At 33.5% G+C, this 16,011-nt stretch overlaps 2 protein-coding genes and 1 long non-coding RNA gene across 3 annotated transcripts in view; 1 reads left to right on the top strand and 2 right to left on the bottom strand.

Annotated features, from left to right (window-relative positions):
- Positions 1-73: 73 nt before the first annotated feature.
- Positions 74-3,689, bottom strand: LOC107865838 (WAT1-related protein At3g18200). Its single transcript, XM_016712032.2, has 7 exons — positions 3,019-3,689; positions 2,856-2,918; positions 2,407-2,523; positions 2,071-2,305; positions 1,481-1,639; positions 1,247-1,398; positions 74-1,141 (listed from the first exon to the last, which is right to left on the bottom strand). Exons 1-7 carry the CDS (start codon positions 3,210-3,212, stop codon positions 973-975), a joined length of 1,089 nt encoding a protein of 362 aa, XP_016567518.1. The 5' UTR covers positions 3,213-3,689; the 3' UTR covers positions 74-972.
- A 1,022-nt stretch (positions 3,690-4,711) lies between these two features.
- Positions 4,712-9,712, bottom strand: LOC107861914 (probable protein phosphatase 2C 8). The gene is made up of 10 exons (XM_016707301.2): positions 9,281-9,712; positions 8,189-8,297; positions 7,991-8,027; positions 7,812-7,856; positions 7,518-7,570; positions 6,839-7,000; positions 6,084-6,167; positions 5,296-5,385; positions 5,142-5,189; positions 4,712-5,038 (listed from the first exon to the last, which is right to left on the bottom strand). Exons 1-10 carry the CDS (start codon positions 9,565-9,567, stop codon positions 4,928-4,930), a joined length of 1,026 nt encoding a protein of 341 aa, XP_016562787.2. The 5' UTR covers positions 9,568-9,712; the 3' UTR covers positions 4,712-4,927.
- Positions 9,713-12,249: 2,537 nt separating this feature from the next.
- Positions 12,250-16,011, top strand: part of LOC107861915 — a 10,658-nt gene continuing 6,896 nt past the window's right edge. The window contains exon 1 of the long non-coding RNA XR_001671878.2: positions 12,250-12,674. This is a non-coding gene — a long non-coding RNA (uncharacterized LOC107861915). The remainder of the gene's footprint in view (positions 12,675-16,011) is intronic.

Genomic DNA, 16,011 nt, shown 5'->3' with positions numbered 1-16,011 from the left:
CTCCAAGTCTCGGGTTCAATACATCTCACATATGTCCATCTCTGTGGTTATTCTTGTATCAGGGTGTCTTGAGGTTTGACGGTCGTGACAGAAGTATGTTACATGAATCGGGTTCAGTGAAAGGATTTATTAGCATAGGAGGTTCTATAGTCAACCAATTCGAGGAGCTGCTTCTGCGTAGAATTCCCATTTTTTGAATGGATGGGTTTGAATTAATCCGCATTGGCTTTTGTGGTTGGGTTAAAAGCAGGAGTGAATTGATCATCCTTTTCTTTTTATCTCCTGTTCCGGAGGAAATAATAAGTATGCACCTTGCACAAATCAATGGAGAAGAGGTGATGTGGCACCTACCTCCATTCTCATTTTTCTTTTTTTGTCTTTTTTTTTTTTTTTTTTTAACATTTTCTTAATTTTTTTTCTTGAATGAACAAATAAATATCAAGGGCTTGTTAAGGAACATAATTTTAAGAAGAAGATGAGCATTGATGAGTAAACAAATGATACTGGACACACAGTAATTGTATGGTTCAAGACTTTATGCTCTTCAACAGTTTTTTCTCGTTTGTAATATTATACTCCCCCGTAAAATAGTGTTTGCCAGGTTCAACTTAACCAACAGAGCAATGTAGATATAATAAAATCCATCATCTGATTTGAAAGTAAATATTCAAAATTAGAAACTGTACATCAAAGGAAAATAAAAAGCAAACTGGAATATCTTCAAAAGTTATGGTTCCATAGTTCAGTGGAACACCAATTGACTGATCCCTTCTCAAAGGTTTACATGGAACTAGTATAATTGTACAAATAATTTTAGAAAGTTGTTAAGCTTCCAAACAACATATTCAGCCCTCATAATCTGGACTCCAATTAAATTGTTTTCTTTACAATGTTCCGGCAGCAGATATCATAGAAAGAAACCATTAAATAAGAAAAATATTTCAAGGTAAAAAAAGATTTTGACAAATTTTGTTAGCAGCTATCAGCTCCAACAGAGGATTCCTCCTTGCCATTAGGAGCTAGGAGGTGTTTTGTCAATGTTGTCTCTTCAGTATGATGTTGGCTGACTATTCTTTTCTCTTCCTTTTTACCCCACAAAACTAGGTAAAGTCCAACCATAATCAAAAGTCCTCCAAGTAACCTGCATTTGAAGTTTGCAAAGCTTGAGATTTTGAACTACATATTGTAAGAAAGCGGGTCAGTTTCACGTATACAAGGTAAAAGTTTCCCAGATTTCTCGACTTACCCTCCAGAGTACAACTGATCACCAAGAATTACAAAAGCCATGACAGCAACTAATACTGTTTGCACAGGCTGGAATGTTGCAACATACACTGGTCCTCCTTTCTGAATGCACCAAGTCTGAAGAGAAATGACTACTCCAGAAGAGATAACGCCCTACATGCAATACAAGTCCAAGATCATTAGCCATTCATGTTAACTGAGATTATATGAAAGAGGGAATATTATAAGTTCTTACAGCATATAAAATCAGAAAAACTTCTTCTCCAGACTGGATCTGCCAATGTGTTAGATCCCTTTCTGTAAAAGCTGCTATAACTAGGAACTGGATTAATCCAAAGAAGAATGTAAATGAGGTAAGTGACAGCTTGGCCGGGTACTTCTTCACCACTGGGGCCTGCATAATTCATTCATTGGACACTAAGTAGAGTAAGTTGACAGTTGCAGCCATGTGGAAACTGCTTGAACTTACTAAGAATAGTTGCAGTTTTGGCTATTATAAACACTGACAAGTCTTAAAGAATTTTTGCACAATTAGTGTAATTTAACTTCTTGTAGCAGCCTATATTGTTTGAACCATCCAAAAATGTCGTCGCGCTTGTATTGGATCCTCCAAAAAGGAGCCACTTTTGGAGGATCTAACAAGCATCCAACAACATTCTTGAAGACGTGGACGAGTTGCTCGCTTTATTTTACATGCAACTTGTTCTACTTATATCATGAGCAGTTACTAGTAAGTATCTTTTAGGTGATGCGATCTGCTTTTATTCTGTCAGTGCATGTAAGTTAAACTCTTCTAATGTTGTCAAATGTCAATCATGAGTGTACCTGAAGGACCATCCAACCAGCCCATGATAAGCAATGACCAAGCAAATAAACACAACCCCATGTCCAATCCATTATGTTTTCTTGAGAAGCAACCATATCTTCTTCAGAAGAGTTGCTTCCTCTTAATAGGGGAGGCCCTTTGTAAAGAGTAATAACAGTGGCTCCTCCAACACTTGCTATGGTTCCCAGAATTTTAGCAATGCCATCTCTCCTCATAAAATGAACTCTTTCTAGCCTGAGATGCACAAAGCATGTACTTTAGCCTAAGTAAATTGCTGAAAAAAATATTTAAATGAATGTATGGAAGTTTATCATTTTAATGAGATCTATGCATACCTTAGAACAGCAGCCATGATAAAAGTAATAGCAGGAACAGAGTTTTGCATGGCTGAAGCAAAAGTTGGGGATGCATAATACAATCCTAAGATATAAAATCCTTGGTTTGCTGTGATACTGAGTAGCAAAAACTTACAATAATTAGCAAAATACATTTTAGAAAATGATTTAATTCGCATACATCAATAGTGGAAAGAATTTTTACTATGTATTTAACATGTTGTAGCTAGTAACATGCATTATTTCTTAAGTTACTAATCCTCAAAGCTGGTTGGGAATCGATAAGAAATCGAACGGGCATTCAAGCCTGTTTTTTTATGAACGGTTACTTGTAGTTATCTTTCTATTGACTTAATAGTATAAAAATTCTTTACACTGTCAGTGTATATAGGTGTATTCGGAAAAAAAAAAAAAAAGGAAGTTGAGAACTCCTTTTCCTACTTGCTTACCCTATTAATGCAAGGAAGAAAAATTGAACCAATAGAGAGAATGTGAGGGGTGGCCTTTCCTTCCTGTATAAGTCATAACACAAGTACATAAAAGGTTAAAAACCAAGAAATAATGGGGGGAAAATGCAAAATAATTTAGTTGTTTTTGAAATTAATGACTCACTTTTCCAAAAAATAAGCAAAAGGTCCTAACAAAAGCAATGCAATAACATTTCTATAAACTGGATACACAATTTTGCTGACACCAATATTAAGTGCAAGCCTTGAAACTATATGAAATCCTGCAAAGCAAAATTGCAAAACAAGTAATGCTATAAGAAGTTGCACTTTTCCAGAAATGCCACTTTTTGGTTCCATATCTTTTGATATCTTTCTAATTTTTTTTTTACCCTTAGATCTTCAAGTACTACAAGTACTAACAATTGTCCTCATATATATATATACAAAGTGAAAGATGCCACTTGGGGAAAAAAGTAAGTGTATTAAATTAATGAATAATTGAAGGAGAAAACAGAACAGACTCACTGGCATATGCAAATTGATCATTTAGACATATTATTATGAGATTCTGAATAATATTTTTTAATTAAATCACTAAATGTATAATGTGCATTTATTGATATAGTTGATCTATGCTTTGCATGCAAATCTGTCCATTATGGGATTGGTTTTATCTAAATCTCGTATGATTGGTTGACTTATACTTTTTTGGACTTTGTTAGGGGGACAAAGTGGGAGTTATGCATGTTGGTTTGGTAGTTATATAGTTTAAGATAAGAAACCGACACCCTACTTTATGACTTTTATTAAATTTTGGCAGCTATTATTTTAGGTAGGAGTTTTTCTTAAAAATATATATGTTGAGTTAGAGGGTTTTTATTATGCATCATGTTTAAATTTTAACCAAGCAATATGAAAATGCTTAGTGATTACTTTTCATCTTTCGTAAGTTTTGAGATATTTGTACTGATAAGATGCTTTAGGTATATCGTGGGTTACTTGAGTGCTCACAAGTTATCTCCAAAGTCGACATTATCATCAAGAATCTTTTTTTTTTTTTTAAAACAAAAAAGGAATCTTAGATCCCATGTGGTCCTTCATTTGGTCAATTTTTTCATAATAAAATACCCAACTTTGCAATATACTACTAGTCTGTCTTGAAACTGATAATTGGCGTCCACAAGAGGACAGTATCATTTGGCAAGGCCAACATGGGAGCAATCAGAATCAGTACATTACTAAGAAATCTAATGAAAGCAAATTCAACTTTGCAACTGCAAGGACATTGGATCGTTACACATTTAATAGAATCTTTCCACAAGCAATCAACCAAAATCATATAGTTTGTCCTTTTGAGAATCTCGAGTCAGTAGACAAAACCCATGTTATCCTTATTATTGATTTTTCAGATTAGGTAGGCTTGATTAAGAGATTCCCAAGCTTAGAAAAAAAGAATATTCACATTTAACTTGTCACACTCGAAAAAATAAATAAAAAAACTAGAGCACTTAACCAAGACAATTCGTGGTTCATGAATGAGAATATTATTACACAAAACGTATATACATTTTTCAACTTCATAAAAATGCATATACGTAAATTAGATCACGTTCCATTGTTCCCCAAGCATATGTATACCAACCAGATAAAATGTCATTTTGTGTATGATCTGCAAAGTGCAAATGAATATATAACAGTTTTGGTTTAAACAGTTTACCGGTTACAGTTTATCTCCAGGTTGCGCACCTTTATTTTCTCTGTCAACTATTTGAAAAGGTCAAAAGAATATTGAGAGAAAAGCAACAGCTTCAAATTAAGGTAAAAACACTCCATAAACCAAACCTAATCACAACAGCTGATCAAATACAATTTGGATGGTTTTTGCTCATAGATAGGTATTGTGCTGGAAAAGATTTCCAAGACTGCCATATTCTACAACAAATTGCAAAGCTTGGTCAAAAGCCAAGAGCTCCGAACGGTACAATGTGCAACTAAATTCGATGAAAGCAAGATACAACCCACAATAAAACATGAACCAAATAACAAGACCAGATTTGGTGGCTTAGATTCTACTACTTTTCCCTAAAAGCAATTACAACAGCTGAGCAGTTATCTTTGCATTGACGCTCACGGACTGCCTCTCGCACAAGCCGGCGACTCACAGCTGACACAGGTAGACCCACCTGTCAAACAAATGCAAAGGTTAAGCAAGGCTACTGCCAGAAATCAGTCAGAAAGTGCAAATCTTTTGGAGACTGCTTAACATTCCAGGGTGAGAGGACACACCTTTAATAGCTTCTGAACAAAATCAACAGCATCACTTGGCCCAAAAACCTACAATCATAGGGAAAAAAGTAATATTCCCCCGGAAGGGCACCCAAGCATAGTGGTTGTATGTGCATGACTAAGAATAATACAAAAAAGAAAAACTTAAAGATACCCCCCACAAGCCATCACAGCCAAGAATGATGAAGTGGTCTCTCGCAGTAAGGTCAAATGAATGAACATCTGGAGTTGCAATGACACCAACCTGCATTGAATTCCTTTACATGAAAAAGATGGAATACACGATAAACTGCATGTTAAACAAGTAACTCAACTATCTATTGAATTCTCTTCAAAGACATTTGAGCAGCCACATGTACATTTATGAAAATCCACTATCCGTATGACTCCTTCAAGCAACAAAAGACTAATGAAGAAGAAATAAGGAGCGATTTGGAAGTATTTTACAGTTTACACAACAGGAGCTTTTTAAGATATTGTTTAAATATTTAACTTGTACACAGCTTGATTAACAGGTGACAAAAAGGGAAAAAAAGCATCTCTCTTAATAAACCTCTTAATGCCACATGAAAACTACCAGCCTTACTTTCAGTAATCGGGCATTAATAATGCAACAATCACCTCCTTTTCTTGTTATGAAGTTACTTAGACTGTCGAGCTCTTTCAACTAAAAAGATAAGAGAACACAACTTTGCTGATGATACTGTATATATGTAGCAAATGCACCATCAGACTTACCCCTCACCTTTTTCTTTACATGAAGACCTTTCAGGGGAAAGGAAAATGGAACACAAAATGGAGCAGCGTTAACAATAATATTTTCTTAGGATGATGAATTAAGTTTCTATAAAACCATGGAAAATGCCCTATCACTTGCATATGGATAAACAGAAAGAAATAATTATAGTCATCATAATCACCATAAAATATAAAGAAAAGAACCTTCTTGAACTGCCGATCTCCGAAAGCTCTGGAAACTTCAAGGCGCCCTTGCAATCGTCCATTAGAACTGACAGATCCCCCAGCCTATAGGATCATGGATGTTCATCAGCTTCAGTCAATTACCGTAAAAGAGAAGCAAGAAATGATTTGGGCACTAAGTTCAACTTATGACAAGATAAATTCAAATGGAAACCATTTATCAAAAAAAAATATATTAGCTGGAACTAGTTGATCTATCTAGGCAGTAGCATTGATTTTTTTAGGAATGAAATAACAGACTAATCTGATCACTACTCCCTAATGAGTAATTTCTGGAAACAACAGTGCCCTCCTTTTTTATGAGGGTAGTGTCATGACCAGCTGGCTCACACCTCAACTAATCCACCAGATACATTGCCTCCCACCAGCGCAGGTACCGGGTATCTCTGCCTCCAAGGCTTGGGCAGATGAAAAGACATCACCTACTTTTTTGCCAACAAGGTTCTTTTTATCGTCCTCCGCCTGAAAGGTATCTACAAGTGCTATTATACTTCTGATGAGATTGTATCTGGATACAACTTATGGAACACATTAAGTTCGAAAGTACCAAAATCCAGGATCATTGTCTAATTATTAGATCAAAATGGTTCATAAATTATCATAAGCTAAACAAGCTTGAGCCAGTCTTTTAAGACTAAAAAACACGATTGCTAATCCAGCACCACAAAAAAGAATGGTTTTAAGCTTTCAACAGGCATTCATTGCCTAATGCTTACTTTTTGGATGCGTGCACGTTCTTGAGGATATATAGCCTTGTGTTCCCTGGTCAAGACTATGGCCTTTATTGGAGTTGATCCATCAGAAGTCTTGCTTGAACCATCAGTAGGAGATGACCGAGCTAAAATTGCCTTTGCATCTCCAATATTAGCAACAAACACCTAATCGGCCATGATACAAAGTCCATTAGACATTCCATGCAAATCCATGGAAGTCAAAAATGAAACTGATAAGAAAGAAAGAAAGAACGTACATATTTGTGAGGCCCTGCAGCTTATTTGGAGAGTAAGTTTTACACGAAGACAACATAGATAAAAGGAACAACTTTACAAAGATATTAACAGTAGTTGCTTAATGCTCAACAACCAAATGACTCTTTTGAGACCACACACTATGTCACAAAAACTTTAGCACCAAGATTTAAAGTATCTTAAGATAGGTTTCCCAGAAAGGGTTAGATATACACTTCTAAATGTCTGTGTGTGGGGGAAAGAGTGAGGATACCAATCTAATATTGATGGACTCACACTTTAACTATGAGTGTTCCTCAAGCTTTATATGCTTCTGACACCAAAACCATCATTCCAACATGTTTAACAGTGTGGAAAGAGAGTCTTGGTAGAGCTCAAAAACCAATCACTAACTTGAGTACATAAAAATTTTTAAGACCAAACTTACTTTGGAGCCTAATACCCAGATACATACTGCAGCAGCACCATCTTGCCAACCACCTGTAGATGCATCTAAAAACTGTAAGTAGGTTATCAACTTTTAAAAGGGACCAAGAGAGTGGAAAGTGTAGATAGTTAGAAATAACAAACATAGATTGAACATTGGAATATGAATCAAAGAAGAACAAAATCACATTACATTCAATCATCTTGCTGTCAAATTAGACAAAAAAGATCTCACAACGAAACTTATAAGGAAAACAAGAATACAGAAAAAGGATATAGCTGAGAAAAAAGATACCTTTGGTGCTTGCTTGAAGAAGAGACTCGTCAGTTCTCTTAAATCCTGATACATATGAAAATGGGAGAAGAGAATACATTAATCTCCCACCATGAGCAACAGCAATAATTGGATCACTTCAAAACAGGCTGCGGAGCAAGAATATCAAGTTTTGGTACCAAAAAATCCCAGTAGCATACCTTCGAGTATAGCCTTTTTGGCTGCTTTAATGTCCAACTGCAAATTCATTGAAAGAATGACAATAACTTCATAGTACAAAGAACAGAAACAAAATAGAAAGTAACCACTACTACTAACAGAAACTTTGCAGCAAATGATGATTGACCAATAACACCAACAAATTTTAGACCAACACTAACAAGACTAAGCAAACACACCAACTCACGTGGTAAGCCTGCAGATAGAACATTGGCATGTAAATGCTTCCGGGCATACTCAGCAGCTAATCGACCTCCATGCCCATCATATATTGCAAAATGAGCACATCTATAATGTAAAACAACATGGTAAGGGAAATTTCAAAAATCCTACAAGAGTAATATGCGAGATTTCAAAAAGTACTTCAATTTCCACTTTATCCCAAAGTACTTCTCTCTTTTATGATTTTTTACTTTTCTTCTAAGTAAAAGCTATGAGTCCTATAATCAATGGTGGAGTCTGAATTTTCACTAACGATTCAAAGTATAATGAAATAATCATAGGAAGAAGTCAGAGATTCAACATCTATTATATATAGACAAAAAGTAATTATTTTAGTCTTCTATTTTTTTTTATAACCGGGGTGGTCAGGCCAACTTTTGTGCACCTCGATTAATTCCATAGGATACTTGCCACCTCCCACCAACGACAGATAGCAACAAATACCACATAACTCTGTACATCAAGGCAAGAAAATATAGGAAGAAATCACCTAGTTATTTTTGGTTTGGGCCGAACTTTGAACTTAAAACCGCACGATTCTCAACCCACTTAATTTTTTTATTTTTATTTTTGATAACTGTGGCGTCCGGGCCAACTTGCGCGCTCCTCGACTAAATCCACAGGACCTGCCACCTCCCACCAGAAATAGGTACCAGGTAACACTGTCCACCAAGGCTAGAACACCTCGTGTTTGTCACTGAATCACACCTCCCACTAGTTCACACCCTCGGATGTCTATTTTTAATCCTGTATATATAAAACAATTGGTTCAGATGAAACGTCTTATGCTACCCTAGGCTCCGGCCGTGGTCCGCTTAATCTTCTAAAGATCAGGGAAAAATAATACTATCAAAGTAAAACTCCTTCAAATCCTCAATAATCAATTAACCATTTGTGTTGAATGTTGTAAAGAATGGATCTTGGGCCTAACTCAATCCAAAAGCTAGACTCTTAACAAACATCAACCCTAGCTACTTTAACCTAATCCATATCTAAAATACACAAATTTCATTGGGGAAAGGATTAGCGTTAGTGGAAAAAAAAAAAACCTCAATTTCCCGGGAAATTGGAGGGTAGCATGAGGAAGAAGGACTGTAGCATCCTCCATGGTGTGCCTGGAACCTTTATCCTCAGCTGCATCAGCTTCTATTTCAAAACACAATTCATTTTCATTTTTCGGAACAGTGATTTCAGCCTTTGCCTCCTCATCATGAGCGTCGCTGCTTCTCAGCTTTTTGATGGGATCCTCCTCATCAGAATGAGCTTGCCGTTTGTTAATTGATGTGGTCATAATACTCTCTTCATTAAGTGATGTGGAATGACAACTTTCAGCCATTGTTAAGCAGTGGGAATGCGGTAAACCAGCAGATAAAAACGATAGTGCGACTCAAAGCGAGGACGATTCCAGAAACAGGCAAATTTACAAGCACTTTGTTTCGTAGGTCCTTTCATTTCTTTTTATTTATTTATTTATTTACTATTTTGTGAAAATCATTTTGTCCTGAACTTTGCTTTAACATCAACCCTTCCCATTTTGAATACAGTCGGAACTCTGTATAAAGTACATTATTTTACTATAACGGTATTCTATTTTATTTTTTATAACATAATTTTATCTATTGTATTTAATGATGCTTTATAACTTTACAAAGAAAAAATTATTAATATATATATTTTTATATTCATGCTCTTTAATTTTACATATTTTTATATATAACAAATAAATAAAATATGAACAACAAATATCAATCATCTCTCTAATAATTATAAAATTTTCACGTATCGTATTGTGGCAGGGTAGTTGAAATGGAGGCTTGCTTCGGAAGTCTTATGTGATATAAAGGTGTTCCCGCAGTCTAAAGGTAAATTCTACAGAGTGGCAGTTCGGCCGGCTATGTAGTATGGAAAATAGTGTTGGCCAGTTAAGAACTCCTACATCCAAAAATTGAAGTTGGCGGAGATGCGATGGATGTGTGGACATACCAGGAAAGATAGAGTGACGAATGAGATTATTCGGTAGAAGGTGGGAGTTGCTTTGGTGGAGGATAAGATGTGAGAAGTGAGACTATGTTGGTTCGGGCACGTGAGGAGGGGCTCGGATGCTCCAGTGCGGAGGTGTGAGACATTAGGTATGGATGATTTTAGGTGGGGTAGAGGTAGACTGAAGAAATATTGGAGAGGGGAGGGGGTAATTAGGCATGATATGAAGCAGTTACAACTTATGGAGGATATGACCCTTCATAGGAAGATGTGAAGGATGCGAATTAGGGTAGAGGGTTAGGGGATGAGAGTGCGTCAGTAACAATAAGGGAGCGTTCTTTTGTGTCTGTAGTTTTTATTCGTGGTGCGGTGTGATGTTTATGATTTCGGTTAGATAGTTTTTATTTTTATCTTGTGGTTGTAGTATTATCTTGTTGCTAGCGGTGTTAGTTTATTTCGCACTTATCTTTTGTGTTTGTTATACTGTTATCGATTCTAAGCGGGTGTCTACCAAAAACAGTCTATCTACTTCACCTGAGGTAATGGTATGATTTGTCTACACTCTACTCCCAGACCCCACTATGTAGGAATACATTAGGTATGTTGTTGTTGTGCCTTTGATGTAACATATAATATATTTTACATATTTTTAATTTAAAATTATAATTTTAAAGGTTACTTAAATTTTTTTTAACATTTATGCTAAATTAAAATTCAATAAATATATTAAAACAAAAAGTATTTTGTTGTGCCTTGTGCTATTATTTTGCTCTTGGCATTTCAATTCAGCTTTTACTTATCTACTGTATTAAAGATATTATTTTTTTACTTTTACTATATTGAAAAAATTCATATAAATTATTTATTTTAAATCATCCAAAACCTTTATACATTAATTAATTTAAAAGCAAACCTTTACACATTAATTAATTTAAATATTATTATAAATTATTAATATTAATTAATTTTATGTGGCATCCTTTTTTATTTAATTCGTCTAAAAATGAATGATATCTTACTATTATTAAAAATAATTTAATTTCAAAATTTAAATTGAAATTCTTTTTTTACATTTAGTGGGCGTTTGTACATACGATTATGTCTCGCGATTTGAAATTATGATATGAAATCACATGTTTAATATTAATTTAATTTTTCTATCTATTTTTACTTATCTATATTACTAAAAAATAGATGTCCATTATATACTTCTAAGTTTAAAAAACTAATAGATAATTTATAAATTTATGTCTAGTTTACCATTAGTTAGTAATTTTAGTCACTATCAATATATTTTTCATAGCATGAATTTATTATATTCAGAAAATAAATATAATAAAATTGTGACTATTATTTTTTAAAAGATATGTAAATTAATTATAAATAAGCGTAGATGAATAAATAAAGTAATTTATAGTTTTATAAATATCTAAATATGTTTTAGATTTTTTTAAATATTATGTAAAGTTAAATGATGTCAAATAAAAAAGGACTAAGAAAATATTATATTTTCAAAAAAAGATAAAATTTGAAGTAGAGACAAGTAAAATAAAGTGGAGTATCATGAAAGGACGTGGTACAGTGGATAAGGTTGCTCCTCTTTTAATTAGAGATTTCGGATTCAAATTTTAAGTATAAAAAAATCTTTAGTAGAAAACGCTATCTTTCGAATGAGATTCTATCTAACACGAATCTAAAATAATCGTGTTTTAATACGGATATCGAATGACGAATCGAAAAAAAAAAAAAAGAAGTGGAGTAAAGTTGGCAAGTGTTTGGATAAACCTCCACGTGCAACTGCAGTGGTTGACGAGATTGAAACGCGTTGGCCATGCGCTTCTCCCATATATAATATACCCTCCGTTTCAGAATAAATAAATTATTGAGATATTTATTAATATTTTAAAATAAATGAATCATTGATTTTTTTTTCAAAATTACTTTTATAATTTGACAAGCAAAAGAAATTGCAGCTTTTTCTTTTTTTGGATAAAAAAGACTCAAGAATAAAAATGAAAATTTATGTTAAATTTATATGTTAATCAAAATCTAATAATTTATTTATTTCGAAATGGAGGGAATAATAAAAACTCTTTTAACATTAACATATGGTGTACTAATTCCATGTCCACACGAATATATATGCTCTATTTTCCAGTACAAACAACATTCCATACCCTTTCTAATCAATCTTTCACTTTACCTTTATTAACGAAAATTTCAATTCTCTATGTTTGTTATTCCTTCTTCACCCCTCCCGGCCGGCCCGCCATTGAAAGTTATCATCACGAATATATATATATATATATATATATATATATACACTTTGCAAGTGACAATAAAGAACCAAGAGTAAATATGCTGGCTGATAGATAACAAAGCATCCGAAGCTTGTTTATTTATCCTTTGCTAAATTCATTGGTCCAGTTAGCGCCTCTTTCCAGATGCACACTTCTTTTTCAGGTCAGAAAATATTGTTCCTTCCTTTATACTCCTTGGAGATGATTATATATATATATCACTATAAGTATATGCCCACTCTTTTTCTGCTTATCTCTTTAAGTTTAATTCCCTTGAATTGGTAAAAGCTTTTGGTTTCTTTTTTTATAGTAGTATATTTTTATAGGAGTATAATATGTCATGGGCTTAACAACCATAAGATATTATTCATAGTCAAAAGAGGAACGTAGTTAATAGAGGGTCATAGCTAGTAGTCAAAATATATGGTATTCTTTCCAATAAGAGCTGCAAAAATCACTGTCAAAGTTGTCGGGTACCAGCTTTGCACAGGACTACTGGAAGAGGCATTAGGTTTTTTAACAGGGTCTTAGCTTGTTTTGGACTAAAGAAGTTCAAATATTTTAAAGTTCGGGGATAGTGTTGGAGCAAGAATTTTCATTGAGGGGTTTAAAAGTACATAGACGGATTAGTCGAAGAGGTTCAACATCTACTATATATACATGAAAATATTTTTGATCATGTAAAAATAACAGTATAATTTTTGTGAAAATATTTTTGATCATGTAAAAATAATAATATAATTTTTCGATGAAAGGATTCAGTGCGGCTCCCCACTATCGGGGGATGTCTTGTAGTTGAAGATAAGTTTTTGTCATGACCCAAGTCCGTGTCATTTTCTATGGATATCGAGTTATGTCGCATCGAATTTCAAATGCGTCCATATTTAAGTTATGCCTTACAAACTCTTTTATTCAATTCGTCTAAACATCATGCGCAACTCATCTTCAACGTCTCGCCAACCTAAAAGTGTGGCAAGTCTACTTGACTTGCCCTCCTGTCTCAGGCAGTTTGTGGTCCAACTTTTTTTTTTTTTGAAAAAAAAATGTAGTAGTAAAAGAAAGATTATGAGGTAGGAAATTGAATCCTCATCAATAAATCGAAAGTTCAAATAATCAGTCAACTCGTTAGTTCAAACAATCAACCAACCGTCGGGTAGGATTTTCAATGGTCAAACTTGAAAAGATGATTTGTTGAGTTAATGCTCGATTGAGGGTGACCAGATAATTTTGTGTAGGTCTAGTCCCAGAAGTTTTGGCCAAATAACCGGCCTTATTTCTTTGTCATGTCATTAATTATCCTGCTTTATTTTTAAGCTCAAATTTGCTTCATGTTTAAGATAATCTTCCACATTAAGAAGATGGTTGTTCATGCTATGTTTAGTAATTAACCATTTGTGACCCCATCATCATCTCATCATCCATACCAGTTGTATATGTTCTCCTTATCTCACGATATATGCAGATGTTTTTCTCTCAGTGGAAAAATCTGCATTCTGTCCGACTAGTCGAAAAATACTTATAACTGATAAACAATTTTTTTACATTTTTGGATCATTCACAGTTATCGCTTAAAAATTATTTGCATAGCCCATGCCCCATGGATATATAGGTATTTGATTCATGAACAAGCTATACTAACACTAGAATGCAAGGGTTACCATACTGGACTAAATAATGACAAGATATTTAATTCATCGGTAGATATTTTTGGTTTATCAATATAACAATGAATATGTAAGATATAATTTAAAATATGTGTTTGTTTTTACTCTAGATATCTTGAATGAGCTTTTGTTTTCAATTTGTGGCAATGAATCAAATTTGCTCATGAACTATGTGAAGTGGAACAAATTTTCTCTTTATTAATAGTTGGGATCAAAATATATATGTCCTCACCATTACTAAAATGAGCTAGTCTACTCGCATCAGGTGATGTAATGCGTTCCCTAATTAAAAAGATAATTTTAAGAGAGGGAGAAAGAATTTGAACTTTTTGCATAGCCACTAGTTTTATTTTCTTTTGGTTCCTCCTTTCGACCCGCCACAATCTCTACTCCTTGTCTCTCCCCACCATCATTTCACTTCCCGTTTTCTTCTCTTTTCTCTTCCGCCAACCCACACCATCTCCACCGTCACTTCACTTCCCGTTCTCTCTCTCTTTTTCTCCCCGCCATCCCACCATCACTTCTTCACTTCCCGTTTTCTTTCTCTTTCTCTACTCGTCACCCCACCAACACCTAGGGATGCGCTAAACAACTTGAACATGCAATGTAAAATATTAATTCAATGCATATATATAATCATATAGGGGTCAAATTAAAGGAGGAAGGAGAAAGAATGGGCGGTTAGAGGCAGAGGTGGTGGCGTGGGGAGAAAAAGAGAGGAATAAGAAAAATTTAAAATTCAAAAATAGGGAGAAGATTATGAGAAAGTTTGAATTAGCCGTCTGTTGGGAAAAAAATTCTTAATTGTGGGACACTTGGCATCATCAGATGTTAAGCTTTCGCTGTTTGAAAAATAAAGACAATTTTCACCCATTTTAGTAAAATACCCAAGAAATTCTCACCTCAATTACTAAAAGAAAGCAAATATATTCCCATAGTTTTGTTGGGATAAGTTATGATAGGATAAGATGTGCTGGGATTATTTTTTATTGAGTATTTATTTGTTGTTTTCAAAGTAATATGCATGGTATAATTTCTAAGAATAAAACAATTGATTACCAAAATACCCCATCTTATTTAACTTCTTTTTTGTTTATATATATTTCTTTTCAAGCTTTAAATATTTGTTTTTAAAAAAAAAACTTTCATCTTATTTAGCTTAATTTTTTTGTGTGAGCATTTTCATGATTATATCATGTGTATTTTAAAAATAAAACTTTCGTCTTATTTAGTTTTAATTTTTTTTCATGTGTCTTCCATGATTATGTTGTGTGTGTTTAAAAAAATAATCTTACTACATCTTATTTAGTTTGAAATAAAAACTTCCAACTTAAGTTTGTTAAAGTAAAAGAAGATTTGTTGTTTATGTCACTTCATTTAAACACATATTACTCATATAATATAGAATATTAAAATTCATTTTAATTGATATATACAATATCAATTTTCAAGTGATTAAAAAACTATTTAATTTAAAATATGTAATTGAACAATAGAGTCGATTGTGAAACGATAATGTGTATTAAAACTAGGCAATGACTTTGTAGTTGCTAAAATATTTTACAGTTTACTAGTGAATGATAATTATTATTATAAAATCTACTTACTTTAATTAATCTTTTCATTGTGTAGTAAGAACTTTTTGTGTTATCAATTCACAAAAATAACACTTGGAAGGAATAAGTAGATGTTGAATTTCATTTTTCTATGCATAAAAAATTATAGTACCTACATTTTGTTAGATATATAAAAAATTATAATACTTAGTTTTGATCCTTATTATGTATGGATCTAACATATTTTAATTTTTAATTTGTTAATTTTGCATTTTGATCC

This window comes from Capsicum annuum, chromosome 3, assembly GCF_002878395.1.
Source record: "Capsicum annuum cultivar UCD-10X-F1 chromosome 3, UCD10Xv1.1, whole genome shotgun sequence".
NCBI lineage: Eukaryota > Viridiplantae > Streptophyta > Magnoliopsida > Solanales > Solanaceae > Capsicum > Capsicum annuum.
Note: the sequence above shows the minus strand (reverse complement) of the source record. Positions and strands in the feature narration are given on the sequence as shown.

Coding starts and splice junctions, on each gene's coding strand:
- LOC107865838 (XM_016712032.2), bottom strand. CDS start 3,212: ATGGAACCAAAAAGTGGCATTTCTGGAAAAGTGCAACTTCTTATAGCA. Junction 1,640..2,070: donor CTGGTTGGATGGTCCTTCAG/GTACACTCATGA, acceptor TGAATTATGCAG/GCCCCAGTGGTGAAGAAGTA. Junction 1,142..1,246: donor GATCAGTTGTACTCTGGAGG/GTAAGTCGAGAA, acceptor CTTCAAATGCAG/GTTACTTGGAGGACTTTTGA.
- LOC107861914 (XM_016707301.2), bottom strand. CDS start 9,567: ATGGCTGAAAGTTGTCATTCCACATCACTTAATGAAGAGAGTATTATG. Junction 6,168..6,838: donor AACGTGCACGCATCCAAAAA/GTAAGCATTAGG, acceptor ATGATCCTATAG/GCTGGGGGATCTGTCAGTTC. Junction 5,190..5,295: donor GCTGTGATGGCTTGTGGGGG/GTATCTTTAAGT, acceptor CTATGATTGTAG/GTTTTTGGGCCAAGTGATGC.